The 22,297-nt window shown below is 39.2% G+C and overlaps 5 protein-coding genes, 1 long non-coding RNA gene and 1 other non-coding gene across 7 annotated transcripts; 4 read left to right on the top strand and 3 right to left on the bottom strand.

Moving 5' to 3' along the window:
* The first annotated feature begins 59 nt into the window (after positions 1-59).
* LOC122658991 (putative pectinesterase 11) lies at positions 60-1,634 on the top strand. Its single transcript, XM_043854159.1, has 5 exons — positions 60-261; positions 366-519; positions 691-879; positions 1,114-1,349; positions 1,442-1,634. The coding sequence occupies exons 1-5, from the start codon at positions 95-97 to the stop codon at positions 1,632-1,634; spliced, it is 939 nt and encodes a 312-aa protein (XP_043710094.1). The 5' UTR covers positions 60-94.
* Positions 1,635-3,829: 2,195 nt separating this feature from the next.
* On the top strand, positions 3,830-5,980 carry LOC122658898 (laccase-11-like). Its single transcript, XM_043854052.1, has 6 exons — positions 3,830-3,940; positions 4,029-4,180; positions 4,256-4,500; positions 4,580-4,708; positions 4,823-5,746; positions 5,832-5,980. The coding sequence occupies exons 1-6, from the start codon at positions 3,836-3,838 to the stop codon at positions 5,960-5,962; spliced, it is 1,686 nt and encodes a 561-aa protein (XP_043709987.1). The 5' UTR covers positions 3,830-3,835; the 3' UTR covers positions 5,963-5,980.
* On the bottom strand, positions 5,540-22,293 carry LOC122658906. Its single transcript, XR_006332508.1, has 3 exons — positions 22,234-22,293; positions 21,395-21,400; positions 5,540-5,551 (listed from the first exon to the last, which is right to left on the bottom strand). It is a non-coding gene; the product is annotated as an uncharacterized LOC122658906 (long non-coding RNA).
* On the top strand, positions 6,443-6,526 carry TRNAL-CAA. Its single transcript has one exon. It is a non-coding gene; the product is annotated as a tRNA-Leu (tRNA).
* On the top strand, positions 9,059-14,414 carry LOC122658901 (putative glucose-6-phosphate 1-epimerase). The gene is made up of 10 exons (XM_043854055.1): positions 9,059-9,189; positions 9,559-9,672; positions 9,995-10,108; positions 10,845-10,896; positions 11,489-11,626; positions 11,734-11,832; positions 12,354-12,451; positions 13,582-13,689; positions 13,811-13,892; positions 14,194-14,414. The coding sequence occupies exons 1-10, from the start codon at positions 9,122-9,124 to the stop codon at positions 14,257-14,259; spliced, it is 939 nt and encodes a 312-aa protein (XP_043709990.1). The 5' UTR covers positions 9,059-9,121; the 3' UTR covers positions 14,260-14,414.
* Positions 14,276-16,405, bottom strand: LOC122658897 (pentatricopeptide repeat-containing protein At5g66520). The gene has a single exon (XM_043854051.1). It carries the CDS (start codon positions 16,275-16,277, stop codon positions 14,412-14,414), a length of 1,866 nt encoding a protein of 621 aa, XP_043709986.1. The 5' UTR covers positions 16,278-16,405; the 3' UTR covers positions 14,276-14,411.
* Positions 18,640-19,646, bottom strand: LOC122658904 (syntaxin-112-like). Its single transcript, XM_043854058.1, has one exon. It carries the CDS (start codon positions 19,604-19,606, stop codon positions 18,707-18,709), a length of 900 nt encoding a protein of 299 aa, XP_043709993.1. The 5' UTR covers positions 19,607-19,646; the 3' UTR covers positions 18,640-18,706.
* Positions 22,294-22,297: the final 4 nt, after the last annotated feature.

The following is a 22,297-nucleotide window of genomic DNA, read 5'->3' as shown; positions in this document are numbered from 1 at the left end:
GAAGTTACAAATACAGAATATTGGTTTGGCGACAATGGAGATTCAAATTCGTGCTTGTGTTCTTCTCTTGGTTACTATAGTTTCCTGTTCTCTCATGGCTACTTCTGCTGCAACTAATTCCACAGATTGGTCTACTGCACTTCTCATCAAGGTTGATCAATCTGGAAATGGTGATTTTAAGAAGATACAAGATGCTATTGATGTTGTTCCATCTAATAATTCTGATAATGTCTTCATATGGATTAAACCAGGAATCTACAGGTTTATTTATCTCTTTAATTCACCTTAAATGAAAATGAAGTTTAAATTTTTATTTGTTCTTGGCTACAATTAAGGTTGATTTCTTGTTATCTTGTGATATGCAGAGAAAAAGTAGTGGTGGATAAACCCTACATAACATTGAGTGGATCAAAGGCGAGTACAACCATAATAACAGGGAGTGGCTATGGCAACATATTTGATTCTGCTACTCTCTCTATACTGGCTACTGACTTTGTCGCCCGATCTCTCACAATTGAGGTACTATCTCATTCCATTGGATAGAATTCGTAAGGAGAGAGAGTGTCCAAGTACCTATAAGTCTTTACATCGGGGCTATTCACATATCATGTGTGATTATTACTTTTGCCTTTCCACGTGGAATCCCAACAAGTTGTTGATATTAATGTTATCACAATTAATTGATTGTAGAACACATTCGGGGCTGGCAACAAAGCGGTGGCATTAAGGGTATCAGCGGACAAAGCGGCATTTTACGGGTGTAGGATACTCTCTTATCAGGATACCCTCCTTGATGACACCGGAAGACACTATTACAATAACTCTTACATCCAAGGTGCCACTGATTTCATCTGTGGAAACGCTGCTTCTCTCTTCGAAGTAAGTCTCTCTCTATCTTTCCAGAATGTTCAGAATTCCAGAATTTATTAGGGACTTGGGTTTCATCTTCAAAAGCTAGCCGTTAAGGAGAGGGTGCCCAAGTACCTATTAACCCACCAACATATATCTCCTTTCATATTCGATGTGAGACTATTCTTTTTGCCTTATACGTGGATATCCCAACAGAATTTACAGCTTTCTAATAAATTCTATTAAGTGGCAATTCGGTTGCAGAAATGTCATCTACATTCCCTATCAGAAGGAACTGGGGCTATAACAGCACAACGAAGAGAATCACCTTCAGAGAACACAGGGTTCACATTCTTGGGTTGCAAGATCACAGGAGTGGGGACTTGTGTGTTAGGAAGGCCATGGGGTGATTACTCAAGGGTGGTGTTTGCCATGACTTACATGTCTAGTTCTGTACTGCCTCAAGGATGGGACGATTGGGGTCGTTCATCCACTCATAGGTATTATATGATCTTGAAATGGAATTTGTTGTGTTTGTGAATGGTGTGAAACAAACTGACTGTGTGTGGGTCTCTCTGAAACGTTGATGCAGTAGTGTGTATTATGGGGAGAACAAGTGCTATGGACCAGGAGCGGCTTCATCAGGTAGGGTTAAATGGTCAAGAAGGCTTTCAGATGAGGAGGTCAAACCCTACTTGACTAAGGACATGATTGGTGGCCGGGATTGGCTTAGGCCTATACCTAACTCTTTCAGGAGACCCTCTTACCTTATCTCCAACAAGTAATTCAAAGCTCGGTGAATTGGATTAATATTAGGCTCATTATTATTGTTTTTTTTTTTTTTTTAATTTATTTATTAATTTTTTCTTGATTACACACATCTATGGATTCATTTATTATCTTTCTCTTGAGATAGAGAGTTTATATCTGTATCGTATCAAAACAATAATCTTTGTGTCTAAATAATGGGAATTCAAATTCAATGTAATGAAGTGATTGACTGACTTTTCCATGTATTGCCTCCATGGCCCAATTTGTTGATCTCGGATCTTTTTCAATGATATTTAATTATCAAAGTCGATCTCTCACCATCCATGGGATGTGGGTTCAGTTTGTAATCTATCAGTCTATGAACGAAAGCTATCAGAATATTCTTCTGGCTTCGTCTGGTTGCAACTTGCAAAAAATAAATGAAAAGGAAGTGTAATTAAATAATAAAAGGTTGTACAGGCTGTTAGGGTATACAACCCTCTCAGTTTCTCTCCTCCCCCTCCCCCTCTTGCACATTCTCTCTTTGTTCTCTTTGGGAATTTGGCAATTTGTTCTCTTTTTTATGAAGTGTCTCGCGACTCTCAATTGGTGAGGGGGGGGGGGTTTGTAGATACCAAGGTACATAGGCAATGTGTCAATCATTTGCCGAAAAATTATATCTAAAATAGAAACTTTTGTAATGATTACCTAACATGGCTTTGTAAGTAACTCAAAATCATTCCAACTCCAGTTATGAAATTTTACTCTAATTTTCAATGAAATTCTGGTCTTGAATTTGGGAAGGAAAATAAAGATTACAACTGAAAAATAAAATTGTCAAATATGTAAGAGTTTTTAAGTAGTTCACACAATCATAATTACAAAAGTTTCCTTTCTCAATTTCTCTTCATTTCCTTTTCCTTTATTGTACCTGTACGGGAGAAAGAACGCTACTTGGGTGCGTGCAGTACGCTGCCCCTACGCCCAGACACAAGGGTGGGTAAAATGATCCCCACACCCCCATGGAAAGGCAGAATTTTCCGGGGTTGCAACGATCATTTTTCCCGCCCCAGTGTCTGGGCGCAAGGGCACCGTACTGCATGCGTCTAGATAGTGTTCTCTTCTCCTACATGTAATTAGACGGTATTTTCTTGATTTAAAACAAGGGATAAAGAAACCTCCCATGAAATGAAAATTTTCACCCCTATTGGATGCCCCGACCCACACTCGCATTACCCCTTGCACTAGTGCAGGGCCCACACAGTTTGGTAGCAATCCCCTCATTTTAAAACAAAAGAAACAATTCTTCACCAAAAATAAAACAAAAGAAACAAAGGGTGCAGAAAGTAAGTCCTATTACCACATGTTTAGGTCCATAAGTTTGGTGTTGAGCCCAGCCCAGAATACAACCCAATCCTTTAAAGCAGCTATTGCGGGCTGGGCCGGGCGGATTTTGGACCAGCCCAAATGCACTCCTGGGCTACCTAGTTGGTCAGGAAGAAACGGGATTTCTGGATCATGGCTTAACAGCAACCCTTATGACTATTCCTTCCCACCAACAAATGTATATACTGCCCCAATAATATACGGATCCAGATCCTCTATGACGAGCTGTCTGTAGCATCCTGTGGGGTGCAGACTAGGCCGTGCACGCAATGACCGCTTTACCTTCATTTGGGCAAGGCATTTGGGCAGGGGTAAGGTGGTCTTTACGTGCACGAAGCAGTCTGCGTCGCACAGACCGCTACGGGCAGCTGTGCCGTAGAAGATCTGAATTGATAATATACATATGTATATGTGTTCTCTAGCTTTCCCATTCCACCACTTTGCCTGTTAACTATTGGCGAGGTGTACTGTTGGCAATAGAACCTCAATTAAATGAAAAGCATCTTTGGTAGAAAGGCCAAAAAAAAAAAGCTATTCCTTTCCCTTAACGGTAAAGCTCAGCGTGATTAGCTTCTTCTAAAATGGAGTTCAGGTTGCTATGTGTGCTTCTCAATAACCCTTCTTCTCCCAAAAAAGAAAAAAAATGCAAGTCCCCATCAGTATTTGCTTACAACCTTGCTGGGCGTGCAAACCCTTCACATCCCCTAACCTAATCAACTACAACATCTCCCTTCTAACAAACTGATAGCCTCTACCTTAACCTTCCTGTATACACACACATATAAAACCTTCAATTCAAACCGTATCTCTCATCTACAAACTAATTGGGTTTCAAATATTTTGACCCAAAATGGCAACACAAGGCGCTTTCTACTCATCATCTCTCTTTCTCTTCCTTTTCTTTGGGCTTCTTTCTTTTTCTGCTGAAGCTGCATTGAAGAAGTATCAGTTTGATGTGAGTTCTTGGTCTTTGATCAATTTACACTTACTATTATTTCTATGATCAGTGATGATCTCTGTTTCTTCTTTATCTTTTTTCCCAGATTCAAGTGAAGAATGTGAGCAGATTGTGCCATGCCAAGCCCATTGTCACTGTAAATGGAATGTACCCGGGACCTACTATTTATGTTAGAGAAGGAGACAGAGTTGTTATCAATGTTACAAACTCTGCTCATTATAACATGTCTATTCATTGGTAAGACAATCCATAATCTATACTAGTACAACTTATGGTAATTATCTCACACAAGACACTCATTTGCTCTTATAGGCATGGATTGAAGCAATTCCGCAATGGTTGGGCAGATGGGCCAGCTTATATAACACAATGTCCGATCAAGACCGGACATAGCTACGCTTACGATTTCAACGTTACGGGCCAAAGAGGAACCCTATGGTGGCATGCTCATATCTTTTGGCTAAGGGCAACAGTTTATGGTGCTATTGTGATCATGCCAAAACAAGGAACTCCATTTCCATTCCCACAACCTCACAGGGAGTTTAATATACTCTTAGGTGAGTTCATAAATCAATTAGTTTATTGCTGTAGCAAGAGAGGGACAGTTCTATAAATCTTACTTTGCTTGTTATGAAGGAGAATGGTGGAACACAGATATTGAAGAAGAGGTTAGAAAGGGTAACAAGTTGGGGTTGCCACCAAGAGCATCAGACGCACATACCATTAATGGGAAGCCAGGACCACTCTATCCATGTTCTGAGAAACGTAAGAACTCATTCAATCTCTGGGCCCAAATGGGAATAAAGTAAAAAAGGCTTTGCTTTGCTTTGCTTTGCATTGCATTTCATCCTAATTACTCATTCCATTTGCTTTGCTTAGATACTTATGCAATGGAGGTAGAACAGGGGAAGACATACCTCTTGAGGATCATCAATGCTGCCCTTGACGACGAGCTTTTCTTCGCTATTTCTGGACACAACATGACTGTTGTGGAGATTGATGCAGTTTACACCAAGCCCTTCACGACTGAAGCTCTACTAATTGAACCTGGCCAGACCACAACTGTCCTAATTCAAGCAAACCAAATGCCAAACAGATACTTCATGGCCGCTAGGCCTTTCATGGACGTTCCACTTACCATAGACAACAAAACCGCCACTGCAATAGTCCAATACAAAGGCATTCCAAATACTGTAATTCCAAGCCTACCTCATTTGCCTTTACCCAATGACACTGCATTTGCTATGAACTATACCAGCAAGCTTAGGAGTCTAAACTCTGTTCAATTCCCTGCAAATGTGCCCCTTAATGTCAACCGGCATCTTTTCTACACCATTGGTTTGGGTATGAACCCATGTCTTACTTGCCAGAATGGAACACAACTCACTGCTTCCTTAAACAACATCACTTTCCAGATGCCCAAAATTGGGCTTCTTCAAGCTCATTATTTCAACATTAATGGAGTATTTAGGACAGATTTCCCTGACCGTCCTCCCACACCATTCAATTACACTGGTGCACCACTTACAGCCAACCTTGGGACTTCGTTAGGCACTAGGCTCAGTAAGATTGCTTACAATTCTACTGTGGAATTGCTTCTTCAAGACACTAATCTTCTTACTGTTGAGTCCCATCCATTCCATCTCCATGGTTACAACTTCTTCGTGATCGGAACAGGAATCGGAAACTTCGACCCTGCGAAAGATCCGGCTAAATATAACTTGGTAGATCCTCCTGAGAGGAATACTGTAGGAGTTCCCACTGGAGGTTGGACTGCAATTAGGTTCAGGGCTGATAATCCAGGTAATCTTATACACTATTTTTGGGATTAAAACATTGTGATCCTGAACTATATATGTTTCTTATTGATGTTCTTGACTCTTACTAGGTGTTTGGTTCATGCACTGCCACTTGGAGCTCCACACCAGTTGGGGTTTGAAGACAGCTTTCTTGGTAGAAGATGGACAAGGCCCTGATCAATCCATATTACCACCACCAAAAGATCTCCCCTCTTGCTAATCACAACTGAGAAAAACACAGTAATAGCTACCTCTATTTTATGTTTGTATCTATAATTATTATCCCCTGCAGAAGTTGCAGGTCCAAGGAAGTTGAGAATATATTTAAATTCCAAATTCGAACAATCACCAGAACCCAATCTAAAGAGAAGCAGAGATGAGAGATGTGTTTGTTTTTGTCTACATTGTTTTGATGTCTATGAATGGACTCATGTGTACAATAAACTCCAATAAGGAATTATGGATTATTGGGGTTTGGCTTGCTGGAAAATGGGATTTCTATTACTGTGTTTTGGCCCCCCCCAACAAATTGAAGAAATTATTCTCAATATATATGCGTGGTCTAACATAAAAAAGCTCAGTTTACGTCTGAGCAGTTGGTAAGGTAACAATCATAAATATTCAGGACTTCCAAAGATATCATAAATATAATTACAATTTAGCAAATGTAATATAATTTAGCAATCATCTTAGGGTTCCTGTCAGGATGGCCGAGTGGTCTAAGGCGCCAGACTCAAGTTCTGGTCTTCGAAAGAGGGCGTGGGTTCAAATCCCACTTCTGACATAATTTTTTTGTTTTTTTATTTATCCTTAACTACAGGAAAACAGTTTTCAAATTAAAACTAATTAGTTTTGCATTCAACTTACCCACTTAGAGAATAGTCAGAGAATATTCTTTGGTGGGCAATGAAATATGAGTGGTTCTCGAGTTGATTAGGCAGGGTGTGGGGGCATCACATGTTAGATGGGTATAAGATATACTACCTCTACTCTCTCCTCCCTCACAGCCACAGGCCACAGGCCACAGCTTCCTCTTTCCCTCCACCCCCATAACAAAAGACAGTTCAATATTTTCTATGAAGGAGAAGGAAACACTTGTCTCTTTTTCTCCTTTTATCAGGTTTCAGCTACTAATAATATTCAACACCCTCCTATGCTAAGCTATTCTCAGCAAGAATTGAGGAATAAGTGCAATTGAAAATTTCAAATTGATAAAAAAAAAAAAAATTCTTATAAATCATATCTTTTATTAGAATCTCATTATCTTCTGGTGTATCAAAAAAAAATCTTTAAAACAGGGAAGAGTTACCTAGACTACTGGTGTGGGAAGAATCTTTTTTTTTTTTTAATGAGAAATACATATTCAAGTTTATTTTGATCATTTATATAACATAATTACCAAAGTCTACAAAGTTGTGAGATTGGTATATAATACTTCTTTTATTTTCTTCTAAAGGGGATTGATAGTATAAATTTTTATTTTTTTCTTGAAAATGGTTAATAATATATAAGCTCCATAGAAAAGTTCTACTTCTCCATTTTGAGCAATGCAATCTACATTCCTTTGTAACTTTGACATTCTTCAATTTGGTTTGGGAAAGAAGTGATTGATGTTGCTTCTTTAGTTTTTTCGTTGTTAAGATGTGTATGTGTTTCTCAATATTAGTGAGTCATAGCTTTGAATAAGATTTTATAATGTCCATCACTAGCAATTTTTAATTAGAATTTCAAAGAAAAGAAAAAATAATTTGAAATAGTTTAATTGGTGATACATAATGTAATCCCAAAGTCTCTTTTGAGCAAGCGTCGTAACCTATGCCTCCTGGCATGACTTTATTTATTAATTTTTTTGGGTTGATAAAAAAATAGTGAGAGGGTTGGTATGGCAATGGTATATCGTATGCTAGCACCCTATGTGTCTATCTCTCTCTTCGCCCTTTGAAACAACTCCTTTACCCTTCAAAAGAAGGGAAAAAGAGATAGACATATAGGGTGCTAGCATACCCAAAATCTGTGTGTGGGGATGTAGATTACCCCGTTTGTTAAGAAAACCCTCTCCCAAAGACTTTTTCTCACTCTCAAAGAAAATGTTACTTTAGAATTTCTTATCTTATTACATAAAAAACATTGCAAAAGTCTCTTCAAAATACAAAGTCTGACTTTAAAATTTATATATTTTATAATTTTACACAAAGTGAGAAAACTAGAATCACCGGAAAGAACAAGAAAAATAGGTACAAAGTGGTAGAGGAGCGTTCTTCACCAAAACATAAAGAAAGTATAATTGATGAACATGCTATTTTTTTTTTCCTTTCTTTGTAGTTATTCATTTTTTTAATTCAAGTCAACATGCTTTAAGATTAAAATTATCTGAAAATTTGTTATAAAGAATGTAGGAAAAATAATGTTGTAATTAATGTTGGTAAAAAAAAGAGTTGGAACCTTACTTTTGTTGCTCTTTTACTTCAACACCCGAGGATAAATCATGTCATTTCACATGCTTATTCGAAAAATTTATAACTTAATGTTAATAATGGCATAATGATAAGTTTTAAAAGTAGTTTGAGAACCCTTTTTGATCCCTCCATTTGGGAATAGGATAAGGGGTAATCTAAAGAAGGTTACAACTCCTTAAATCACCATTTTGATTATCTTATTATAAAAGAATGGGGATGTATAATTCATGTATTATAGTATAAATATTAAAACTTTACATAATTCAGAGATGCATATATCCAACCAAAAAAGGGAGGAAAAAGGAGAAAAAAACAGAATGCCACCCGATCACATAGCGCATGCCACCCTTGTGCCCTAACACAAAGGCGCACGAAATGGCCATCGCACCCCCTAGAACTCTGGAAATGACCAGCGGTGCAATGGTCATTTTGCACACTCTTGTGTCAAGGTCCAGGGATGGCATGTCTTGCGCAGCCGGATGGTGCTCTTTCTCCCAAAAAGTAAATATGCTATGCACAGGTATGACTAATTTTAGTTAGAAATAACCTAATATTATATTGGAACACTCTAAATATTATTAGTCAATAGATATAAGAAGTTAGTACTCAGTAATCACTAGTTAAGTACTATGAGATGATCAAGTTAATTACTTTGAGAATTATTCATTATTGAAGATTAGGTTAGATCTACAACTTTTTGAATGTTTATTATTAAATTGTCAACTATAAAATTTGTTACCATGAATTTTAAAAAAAACATCATGGTATTACCTTCAAAATTTATTATTAAATATTAGTTATTAGAGGCCGAATTTCCTTTAGAAATGTCACAAGGCGATTGGCGGGAGCTCTCTCCATCTAACGCTAACTTCCTGTAATATTCCGACCACAAGCAGAGAGAGAGAGAGAGAGAGAACCTGAAGATGGCTACGAATTCCATGGTGTCTTCAATTCTGCCCATGACTTCCATAAACCATAGACGGCGAAACCAGTGAGTCTTTGTCTCTGCAATTTGATTTGCCGTATGGGATTTCAAGTTTTCGATTCTTAGATCACACCACATTGCTTCGGGTTCCCATGATAGTATCTCGATGCTTAATTTTCACCAATTTTTCTGATGATTCCCTGAACGAAATGTGATATTGGGTCCGCTTACGTTTTTGATTACTACACAACACACTCTCTCTAAATTTGTTTCGATAAGTACACTCTAATTTTTCAGGATCGATTTAGTTAATTGTCTGTTATTATTTGCTGAAAAAATATGGAAAAAATTGAGGCTTTTTGTTCTTTCACCTTATGCAGTAGCTTTATGCTGTTATTGTGTTTGATAATACGCATCTACTTGATTTTTGCACAGATCTACTGGTCTTACTCTTTCATGCGCACACCAAGAAGCATCTTCTTTGGGAGTTCAACTTACAGAAGGAGAGGGGAAATTACCAAAGGTTTTGCTGAAGTCAGCTAATGGTTGGTACGTGTTTGTGAGATTCTTCAATTTCTTTTGTTCCTCCTCATCAATTCTCTTTCTGAAGAAAACCCATATGCTTATTTTCTAGCACAGTACTAACTTCAAGTTAGATATAAGACATTCCAATGGAAAAAAACATGCATCACCTGAAGTTCCTACTGAACTCATTTTTCTCCTGGATTAAGATAGTTGGCCACATTTTGTATTGGAAAATATCAGTCTTGTGCAGTATTGTCCTACCCATGGAACATAATCACAAATAGCACTGACTATTCAAATCATCATTTGCAATTGGTATCACCAAGAATGAATCTCTTGTTTGCAGTGAGGCTGAGATTTATCTCTTCGGTGGCTGTGTCACATCATGGAAAGTTCCAAGTGGCAAGGATCTCCTTTTTGTTAGGCCAGATGCTAAATTTGATGGTAAAAAACCTATCAGGTATTTGCACTTCAGCTGATCCTTGTCCATTACTGATTTCCATGTTCTAGTTTTTAAATCTTCATTTGATTTGTGTGCAATATTGGCTTGACCGTTTCAACTAATAAAATTTATAAAGTATTTGGTATTCTATGATGATCTAATCAATGATCTTTAGAAGAGGCTTTGGATGATTGCATTCAGTCGGAGAGTGAGAAGGATTTCTTCTTCGTCTTCCTGTAAGGGAAAACAAAAGATATCCTGGTGGTACAACAATCAAATCTGGATTCTCTGATTTGTTCCCACAGGGGGAGGGGGGTGGGAGAGGATTTTTTTTTCATCCAAAAATCTGAGTGAGTTCAGAAAGGATTTTTTTTTTTCATCCAATGGACTCTGTCTGTGTGTGTGGAGTTCGTTTCCCATTAAGTTAGGGAATTAGATGGTGTTTGTACATTGTGTGCTCTTGGTGTTGGTGGATTTACGACCAAGTGGATTAATGATTATCAATTTAATGGCTTTTGAACCAAGGACTTTGATATCAACTATCAACTGTCCATGCTCTCCAACTTAATAAATTTAATAAGAAACATGAAAATTTGAATTATTTTGCTGCCTTTCTGGTTTTTTATTTCTCACTCCAACGTATCCAATGTGGGATGCATTTGTGATCAGATTGAGTTTGAAGGCTGAAGTTTCAAATTATTACTACTATTTTCCTAGTTTTTTCTTGATACTAACCATATTTTATTGAAATTAGTGGAGGCATCCCACATTGTTTTCCACAGTTCGGACCTGGTCCAATCCAGCAGGTGTGGTTCTCTTTCATTTCCTATTTCCAGTCTTTGCTACTAATCAATAATTGTTATTCCTCTCATTTGCGTTTTTTACAATAATTGAACTTTATGTGCTGTCATGAGTATTGAGTGGCTCTATACCCCATGAAGGCATGAAATCAAAATAAGGTTCCACTGGGTCCATCCCTAGTTGTATTGATACCTAAACCCAAAGCAAAGGCCATTGATAAATAGATCTAGCTAATGATGGTATTTTCACCAAGAAAATGTAGAATCACCGAAGTGTGGGCTTGAGAAACCTATATTACTGCATGTGATACAGAAGGGGTTAGTTTCCACCTTTCATGATATTCTACCGGATGAAAACATGCATCTCTGGGAAAGATTGTCCTTCCCTCTGTTGGATATGCCATTTCTAGACATTTTCTTATGGTTATAATGATAGAAAACTTGAATTACTGTTCTACATTTAGATGATGCTGATTGTGTCTCTGGAAAGCTGGTCCTAGCGTTCTGTTTCTCTTTGTTATTCAATCTCCAATTTTTGTTTTGATTTATGGCGATACTCTTTTTATTCTATTGTATTATTTTTTTTCTTTTGTAACAGCATGGGTTTGCAAGGAACATGAATTGGTCTATTGTTAATTTTTCTGATGTGGAGGGAAATCCCATCATAACTCTGGAACTCAGGGATGGTCCTTACAGCCGTTCTATGTGGGATTTCAGCTTCCAAGCTTTATACACGGTCAGTTTTTCAAATGAGTTTCAGTACCTTCCCAATTCTTTGCTTTATTATTTGTTCTACTGCCAAACCAAACTCAGGGTTTTTTTGCAATGTCAATTGCTTTGCAGGTCACATTGAATCCAAAGAGCCTTTCTACAGAGCTGATGATAAAAAATACAGATACTAAGCCCTTTTCATTTAATACTGCATTGCACACTTACTTCAGCGTAAGAATCCTAAATTCATTCCACGGTGGAAGAGGGGGGGGGGGGGAGGAGGATGCTAAATTCGTGGTTGCTGTTAGGGCATGAATTAGGTTGAATGTGGCTCAGTTCCATGCAGATCCAAATCTAGATTCAGATTTATATTGGCTATTCAGTATCTGAATCCTGATCCAATATTACCCATACTAGCTGACACATTTTGACTGAAACCTAAAAGGTCAAAAATATTAATTGGATACTGGTTGGATCTTGATAGTTATGCTTCATTCTGTCTTTGGGGAAAATGTGAAAAAGACTCTACTAACCCTATATCTGAATTTGAGCCAACTTTAGAACAGATCTATATCTTCAGATCCAAGATAGATATAACAGATATAGATCAGAATGGATCATTATACTGTAGCCTCTTTGTTTTGTGTCCTAGTTGTTGTAGTGGATTATTTTGTTATACCACTAAGTGATTCATGATGTTGACGTAGAATTTTCAATGGTGGTTGGATCGAACTTGTCCAATTATTGTGCAGGGATCCGTAGCAGCGGCATCAGTAAAAGCTCTCAAGGGTTGCAAAACACTGAACAAGGATCCAGACCCTAATAATCCTGTGGAGGACATTGAGGATAGGTTTGTACTCTCTTCCTTATGAGTCTGCAATTTTCTCTAATAAATATGCTCCAGTTTCAGCAAAAAGGTCACTGTGTTGGGCAAATCTGCATTGATCACATTTTATACTACTCAGAAAACACTTCTGGCTGAATTTGCTTGGTACCTGCAATAGAAACCATTTCAATTTATAATCATAGTCCATAATAATTCCATAAAGAAACTAAAGAGACTCATAGTTCATAATAATTTCATAAAAAATTATTCAACCCATCATAAAAAAATTGAATAAATACTTGAAAAATTGCCTGAAAAGTTAACATGTGAAAAATGATTTTTGCAGCTGGAAATGGTTTTGGGAGGGGCCTAGAAATTGTCGCTTCATCTGTCTCTGTTGATTAATTATAATCAAGCTTGGCCAATTAGGCTGGGCAGCTAACCTTTTCCATGAGTGTGTGCATACTTTTCTATTTGGTAATTCAACACATAACAGTATATACGTGCATTTCTATTTCATTATTTGTTCAATAAGAAATGTGTGGTATTACTAATGTTAAAAAATGAACTAAATCTAAATAACATTGAAGGTTCAACTTTGACAAGGAACTAAATCAAAACTCATTTAGAAATATTGAATAGAACTAGAAGATGGATTCACATTTATTTCCTCTATACAGGTGCTAGTCATTTTCATCATTCTAGAAATATCAGGTTCTCACATTTTCTGCACTGAATCTTCCTAATGTAATAAATGATATAGTGTTTGTGCTATGTATGGATTAAGACATCTTTCTATTAAACTGTGCTTGGTTGTCACCTTGTGCCGTGAGAGAAGGGCAGTGACCTGGTTTTAGTATATAGAAGCAGCATTGCTGAAATTGTAAAGAGGTCTCAGCCCATCTGTCTAGGGTGCTTCTATTTAGGATTCATAGGCATAGGTATGTGAATGAAGATAACTGAGGTCTGCTGTACAACTCACAAACCTTACAAGCAAAGCAAGTTATCATTTTAATGGATAAAAAACTCATGTCGGAGGCACTAAGTTCTGTTTGAAGTATGAACAGTATAAATTTTATTACTATGTTTTCATGTTTTACTGAAAATGTAGAAGAAATTACTCTGTAGATTCTGACTGTTTTTTCACAATTCAGGGATGTGATCACTTTTCCAGGATTTGTGGATTGCGTTTACCTCAATGCTCCCAATGAGATAGAGCTTGACAATGGATTGGGAGACACAATATCCCTTAAGAATACCAAGTACATGAATGCAACCCTCCATGTTCTTGGCTTTTTTCAACCTTTAATGTTTCAATAAAAGGAAAACAGGGGAAAACATCTTGTGTTTTACTCTTTTTGTACACCTTTATTTTCTGTGCAGTTGGTCAGATTGTGTTCTGTGGAACCCTCATTTGACGATGGAACACTGCTACAAGGATTTTGTCTGTGTTGAAAATGCCAAGGTATTGAATCTTTTGATAATTTCCTTTGTTTCCTGATTCGATTGTTTATTGCTTTTCCACCATGATGGGCACAAGATTTGTCTTTATTACGTTTTACCGTATTTTCTTGGTTGGAGTTTCAATCTCCCTTGACGTGGAGGGAATTTTGGTGAATCGCCCATGCAAGATGTGGCATGCCCACTGAACTGTGGCAGGCAATGATTCCCTATCCCTATTATTAGGCCAAAGGCTTCTATCATTTGACACGACAGTCTGCTGGATTCTTCTGGTAATTAATATGGTTTTGCATCCCCACCTGCAGATTGGAAAAGTTCAACTTGAACCCGAGCAGTCATGGGTAGCAGAGCAGCATCTTAGCATCAGCTGAAGCAAAGCTATTTTAGCTTGAGATGGAAAACATGAAGATCCAAATTTAGAAAAATTTTGCACATGTTCAAGTACCTCTAATGATATCTTGATTTTGTTTTATGTAATCAATAATAATGGGTGATTAATTGATAAGGTATTTCTTTTTCTTCTTCACCAGTAATCTTTACAAGAACAGTTTCCATCTCTGAAAAGGTGGAAGCGAGTCCTATCTCGCATGACAATCTCACGAGAATAAATCTTAGAGATGAGCTTTGCCGCTGTGTGGCAGTCCTCACACACCCTAAGGTTCTTCGTGACCCGAATCACTGTTCCTGGCTCAGTACTAATGAAACCAAATGCAATGGCTAACTTCTCACTGTGCTGATGGATTGCTGTTTCTTTCTCCTCCTCCTCCAGATCAAGTAGTGAATCTCTAGTTGCAGTGACATATCCTTCCTGTCTGAGTCTCTCTGCAATTCTGCTCCACATGAGATAAATCTCTTTTGCTTGTGAGTGAGACCGATCCCCAGCCAAAAATTCATGGACAACACCATTCAAGCTGACTGAACTGCAGCCTGGGAGTTTCATGACTCCCCTGTCTTTCATCAGCCTTCTCACTTTTACAGCTTGATCCCATTCACCTGTTGTTGCAAAAATATTTGCCAAGTGAATGTATCGGCCACTATGTCCAGGATCCACTTCAAGCAGGATCTTGCCGATTTGCTTGCCCAACTCAAAGTTTCTGTGGATATGGCAGGCTTTCAGTAGTGCCCCCCAAATGGCAGCGTTTGGTTTCATGGGCATTGTCATTACCAACTCTTCGGCTTCCTTCAGCATCCCAGCTCTGCCAAGAAGATCGACGACGCACCCGTAGTGCTCTATCGATGGAGACACATTATAAACTCTCTTCATGCTGTTGAAAATTAAAATCCCCTCATCCACTAAGCCTGCATAACTGCAAGCAGTCAAAGCCCCAGTGAAAGTGATTACATTGGGCTTGATTCCTGTCCTCTTCATCTCCTCAAAGAGGTCAATGGCCTCTCTTCCCCGACCATGAATTGCCAATCCAGTAATTATGGCCGTCCATGCAGGGACTCCTCTCTTTTTGATATTTCTAAAAACACTCAGAGCTTCCTCCACATCACCACACTTAGCATACATGTCTACAAGAGTACAACCGAGCACTGGGTCAATCTGCATTTCTCTTTTGTCAATGTAAGCATGAATCCATCTGCCTTGATCCAAAGCCCCGAGATGTGCACAAGCAGAAAGTATCCTGGCCAGCACAACATTATCTGGTTCGACACCCGCATTCTGCATTTGGTGAAAGAGATGTAAGGCTTCCTTGGATAGACCAGCACCAACGCAGGCAGAGATGATGGACGTCCAGGAGATAACATTCTTTGCAGGCATCTGGTTAAACAGCTCACGGGCTCTCTCCATGTCGCCACTCTTGGCGTACCCATCAACCATGGAGTTCCAAGAGACAGTGTCTCGTTGGTTCACCCTATCGAAGAGGCGATGAGCAGACTCAAGGCTGCCGGACTTGGCATAAACATGAAGCAGAGCATTGGTGGCATGAGCCTGAAAGCCAAAGCCTGTCTTGAGTATCTGTGCATGGATTTGTTGGGTTTCTTCCAAAGCTGAAAGAGCAGCGCAGGACTTGAGCAAGAAGGGGAAGGTGTAGTCATTGGGTGGGACAGAAAAGTGGAGCATATGGTGGTAGAGGAGGAGGGCTTCTTCAGGGTTATTGCTGTTGGAGTAACCTCTGACCATGGCATTCCACATGAACGTGTTGGGTCTCTGGATTCCTTGGAATACCAGGTGGGCATAGGAGAGGTCGCCAGAAGCCGAGGTAGCGCAGAAAGATAGAAGTCTGCTAATTGGTATGGCGTCCAGAACAAGGCCCGTCTTGAACATTTGGGCATGAATTTGCTTCAGCTCCTCCATGCCTGAACATGTTTCTAAGAGCGACAGAGTTTGAGACTTTGGATCCATAGGAAACTTGTTTGCAGGAGCCATGAGGAGACGTGCCATTGAAACTGGCGTGCAAACGTATGGGCTCTAAGACGCTGAAGAAAGGTGTCAACAAAGAGAGCCATTGCTTCATCATCCGCAATTCCGCAGAAAACAAAGAACAGAGTAGCCATTGCCTCCCCAGATTTTTTTGAGATTAGAATTCACAAAATGACAAACTCTCAAAGCACCCAATGACCCAACCAATGAAGCGTTTACCATGGATGTGACCAAGCTGCAGTCTGGGCCTAGATGGGTTTCGGTCCAAATCTGGCCCAAACGTGCTGATCCCACAAAGCTCGAACTATCTAAACCTTTTTTAATAGTTGGCAAGGTCAATCGAAATCGGATCGATTTTGGTTCTTTTTTAACCGATTCTGGCAAATTTGGAACAGAATTGGATTGAATCGAAATCGGTTGGACCTGATTCCTTGTTGTAATACCTTGATCAAAATTATTATTTTTACGTAAGAAAATATTATTAAGGATAACGTGAGAAACTCATGGCTGGGCATTGTACAAATCACACAACCATGGATCGGAAATAGGCCACACCATGGTATACGTCACCAATAGGGTCATCCTTGTCAGGGAGTCAACCAAACTGTTATTCTCCCTTGGAACAAAAGTAAAAATACAATTAACAAAGTAACTTGATAAAAACATGATATTATCTATTAATATAGCTCTCAGACTCAATGGAGAAGAAGTAATTCCCTTTTGTAAGTAGGAGATCACGTCTTTGCTATCTGACTCAACAACCACCTTCTCAAGCCCTTCTAAGAGTGCATATAGCAATGAGGAGCAGATGGCCATGGCTTCACCAGCTGCCATAACAGAAAACGCTGCTGGATTTGAAACAGCATGGAGAGGATATCCTCTTAAATCCCGACAGATTACACCTTGATGAAAATCGAAACACATATTCCCGGCCTTTCTACGTTTATAGATATTTCCAACTTTCATCATCTTCTTTGAGTGCACTTTTTATCTCTCTCTCTCTCTGTCTTTGGTCACTTTTGTATCTCTGATGTTTCTAATAACAATCAAAACAAGGCCAGATATTTCAATGGCATATACAAGACTTAACCATCTTTCCTTCTTAATCTTAACATAAGTTATCATATTTAGACAGAAGATAAATTTCTTACTTTTGAGAACATAGCAGAGCAACCCAATGCACGAGGCTCCCGACTACTGCAGGGTCTGGAAGGCAAGTGTCTTTCGCGCTAGGAGCCTTTCCTAGGTTTTGAGGCGATAGTCTTCCAATTCTCCCTCTTCGTGTTCATCACCACTATCGTCATCATAGACTGGATCTCCCTCTATATCAACCAAATCATCCTCTCTCCTGCTACCAGCTCAATGAAATGAGCTTGTGCTTCGACGATTCTTAGCCTTACCCCTGCCATGCAGAGGAGGTTGTTTCCAAACGCATCATCACTATGCCTAATGAAATTATAATGCTTCAATATTTGGCACTCAGTAGTACATGGGTTATTCCATGTGATACAAAACCCCACATCCCCAACCCACATACATATCTCAATGGTCAAATTTTAGTTCAAAGTAAGAAAAATTGCTCAAATTTTAATCCAAAGTTTTAGTAAAATTATCAAAACAGCATCTTTTGTAATTTTAGTTATTTCCTTTACTCATTTTAAGTTGAAGGTGTACCAATGAGATGCTAGTCTGGTCCTCTATCACATGAACTAACCCATGACTGTCATGTGGAAAATAGTGAAGCGTTATACTTCACTAGGCATAATGTAGACCCTAAAAACAATATTAGTGAAGTCAACAACGAAAATAAGGCAAAATTTCATTTACATAGGTTCGGAAAAAATGAGGTATCTATTATTTGCTTGCCTTTACTTCCCATGGTTGAGGGCAGGCCTTGGTGCAACGGTAAAGGTTGCTCCACATTGTGACCAAATGGTCACGGGTTCTACATTATGGCCCTCCCCGGAGCCTCGTGCACTGAGTACGCCCTTACTTCCCATGGTTAGAGGTCTGCATCTCGTGGTGGCAATGTGGCAAATTGGCAATGGTTGAGTGTAGTCTTCTTCCCTAACCTTTTTGTAAACACACTTTTAGGCTGCAAAACCTACAGGAACACAGCTATGAATTTATCTCATCCTGTTCATGGCCGACCTGAATTTAAATCCAAATCTGAAGTATCTGGAATCTAAAAATAACATCCTAGTGTTAGTTTTAATGTGTAACTAACTGCCTATGGAACATGAACACAGATGATGAAACAAATCTCCATTGAACTGCTGGAAAGAAGTATAGAATCACAGTTGACATTCAAAGCCAAAAGAAAAATCACCCAGCAGAGTACAACTATTAGATGTATTTACAGACAAAAACCCCTCACACTGCAAGGCAAACTGATGGCCTGAAAAGAAAAATACCATTTAAAATTCTCAGCAGTTAAAAACTGTGTTTCCTCATGACCAGAGAGACACAATGAGGCACACCAAGACAGTGAGCAGCAGTAGAACCCAAACCAAGTATACCCATCTCCTTCTCTTTCTCTTCATCTTGTCAGCATTAATGAGTTGCTTCGTCCCACCATTGATGAAGTCACCTGCACGAGCTAAATTCTGTTCTATGTTGTTCATCTGTTCGCCCTGTTTCTCAACCATAACAGCCATATCGAGGAAGACCTGATGAAGCTCCGTCAAGCTTTTCTGAATCTGGTTCAAGGCCTCCTGCCTCTCCTGATTCTCCAGATTCAATTCAGTCTTTCCCTCAAACACCTGGTGGACTTGCTGGCCCCCTGATATCATCTTCTCGATCATCTCCTCACTGGGAACCTCGCCAGTGGCATTGAAGTACCTCCTCTTCAGGCCTTCCTTGTGATCTGAAGCGATCTTTTCTCTCAGGGATTGAAAATCGTCCATCATCTCCCTCAGTTTGGTTCTCAAACCGTTGGTGACTGAGATCCTCGTTCGATCAATCGGACTTCCTTCTCCATACGCCGCTGATAGGTTGCGGTTAGCTTTGTTGGATTGATCAAGAGATTCTAGTCGAGCTTTGATGATTTTGGCCTTGCGAAGGACGGTCACCATATCCGAATCCATCCTGTCCCTGAGCCCTCGAAGTACTTTAGCGCTGTGAGTCGACTTTGCCTCTTCATTTAAGCCTTGAAGGTCAAGGAGGAGATTAGTGATCTCTTCCATTTCAGCCTTGATTGCACTAACCTCTTCAAAGAATAGGGCCAGATTCTCTTCGTCCGGGGGGCCAAGCTGCCCCATCTCAATATCGGGCCCTGCTTCAAGATCCTTCAGCGCCTGTTTCTTCAATTCCACGTAACTGAGGAAGGATTTTGTCATAAGATCATTCATCGTTGCAGCTATTCAGGGAGAAAAGCTGCACAGAAATGGGGAAACGCGTCAAAATGGCGAGGATGGATAAAAAATTTTGAAGATCTATGAAATCAGGAAGAATCAAGAAATGCATAAGAAACAAGGAAAGGCATATGAAATTTCCAGAACCGGATCCTTCCTCTCCTCAAATCGTCTCTATTTCAATCCAAATATCTCCTTCAAGAGATCTGAATCAAACGATCAGTTAAGACTCAAAAGACGAAAACAGGGTCGACTTTAAACAAACAACAATATAATATGAACTCATGAAGATCAATCGAAGAAAATGGGTTTCAGATAACAAAACAGAAACAGAAACAAAGAGTATAAGAATGGAATTGAACGAGGGAGGCGTAGTGTTACCTTGAAGAAACTGATGCTACTGCTGTGTCACTCTGTGTAATTAAAGCGGAGAAGACGAGACCTTTCCCTGAGACGGAATGCTTGCGATCGGTGATCGAAGGAAGAAAGAAGAAACAATTAGAGGGTCCTCATGAATCTCTTCTTGAGGACTCTTTAAAAGTTAAAAACATGACATGAAGGATCGCGATTGCTCGCACCCTTGCTACTTTCTCACTCCTTTCTTCTGTTTCAAATTTGAAATTTTAAAGAAAGAGCCGTTGCGAATTTAGTTGTTAGGTCAACGTCAGCTATTCCACAGAGGGTTGTCCAGCAGAGACGCGCCTCCCGGCCTGGACCCACTTCTCTCGTAGTAGTGTGCGGTGGCTAGTAGAAGCCTCCGGTCTCTCCACCCATGGTGAAGAAAGAATCTATTCATCCACCCCATTTGACCCTTGGAAAAGGATATATGGGATCATGAACTTTAAAGGGTGAGAGTTAATGATAAGATTCTCTCTTTATCGTAAATAAAAGAAATCTTGATCTGAAGAGATTCTCTCTTTACCGCGGGTGAAAGAAAACTAAATCAATGAGAAACATGGCCGTTGTTAAAAGCTTCCGTTGTTAAAAGCTTCAGGTTCGATTCCCACCACCATACACTCTAATGTTCATGGTGTTATATTCTTCTGTAGAATTGTGTTATGTCTAGTTAAGAGTGCTTTTGGACTAAGCCTTCTCGTTGGTTGGCCCAGTTCCTTTGATTAATAAATTCCATTTGCCATGTGGACTAGCTTACTCCCTTGAATGGTTACTTCTAGTCCGGATCAACTGCATACGCGCAGAGTAACCACTTGTCATGTACAATTTCCTAGGTATTGGATCCTCTACTCCCTCCCACCCCCCCTTCCCCCCAACCCCAATCGCAACCAAAAAAAAACAGGGGGATCACTCACACACATAATTCTTTAGTAAAGAATTCCTTTCACAATATCAAAAAAGGGGAATCTCTCACGACATACCAATAGCAATGCAAAAAACAATATCATCCACATGAAACCTACATTGTCAAAATCGAATAGAGAAAAGAATGCAAATCAATGTAAGACAATAGTACAAAGGCTTGGTGGAAAACTTTTCCTTGTAAGTTAAACCAAAGGGGGAAGGATCGCTACACGCTGGAATATAATTTCCCACCAACGAAGAGGTGAGAAATCGAATTGTATAGTAAGTAGTAGGCTTTAATGAAAAGAGAGAGTATAGAATCCACGGTGGAATATGAGAGAGTGTGTGTAGGAATTTACACATCTACATGGATGGTGGCAATCTTTCTCCCAAAACCAAAATAACGATTTGCAGTAATTTTAATATGAGATTTTTTTTTATATAGATAAATGTGATTATGTTTGGTAAAGGATAAAGAAGACTGACCCCTTCCTTATCCGGAGAGAATATTAGAGTCGGTTCTGCTGCTCCTCACTTCCATGCATGATGATGTCATTAGGTTTAAATTTACATTCTTTTTCCTTGATGTTATTAGGCTCCCTTTTCAGGATATTTGTTTGAACTCTCTGTTGTATATGATCGACGAAAGACAAGGAAGAATATACAAACCATGTTGTGGCTACACTTACATGCAAGTAAGAAGCCTACACATCCTGATGGACCACCTGCTCCAATTTGGCCTTCAATCTTCACCTCCTCTCTATTTAAGATAAGAACAAAACCCACCAACAAACTCACCTTGTATATCTGAAGTATCTCAAAAGGATTTAATTCCAATTGTAGAAAGCTAGCTAGCTAGTGTTGTCACTGATGGGTTCGCTAATGGCAGGTTGGAACTCACCTGTCCCAGATCCTAAATATGGTAAGCTCACGTACAAATCCTTCTTCTTATTCTTTCCCAGTAGCCATGCATTCCCCAGAATAGTTTTTGACAAACAGGTATTTCAACAGCTAAACATCTGAGGAATAGATCCTTCACCAATGGAGAAATCGATGCTTTCTGGAGATTGAAGAAGAGAACGGAAGAAGAACACCTCACGAATACTCTTTCGGGTCTGCAGGAGACCTGTACTCAGGTCTGGTATATCTATCTACTCTTGAATAATCATATATAAGTCGTGGCTCCGATACTATATTGGAGGGTCTAACACAAAAGCCTAGATTGTTAAGTAGAGATAGCTCCTCAAATATTATAGGAAGGCATTAAAGTCTTAGAGATTTTAACATATAATCAAAAAACATGAAATGTTTGTATTATTTATGACAGGAAAGTGGACAAAAGGAATCAGGAGTAAAGCTTCAGCTATCAAACTCACTCCCTCCAGCCAA

The sequence above is a fragment of the Telopea speciosissima genome, chromosome 4 (genome assembly GCF_018873765.1).
Source record: "Telopea speciosissima isolate NSW1024214 ecotype Mountain lineage chromosome 4, Tspe_v1, whole genome shotgun sequence".
Lineage (NCBI taxonomy): Eukaryota > Viridiplantae > Streptophyta > Magnoliopsida > Proteales > Proteaceae > Telopea > Telopea speciosissima.
The sequence above is the reverse complement of the archived record's forward strand: the minus strand, read 5'-3'. Positions and strand labels throughout refer to the sequence as shown.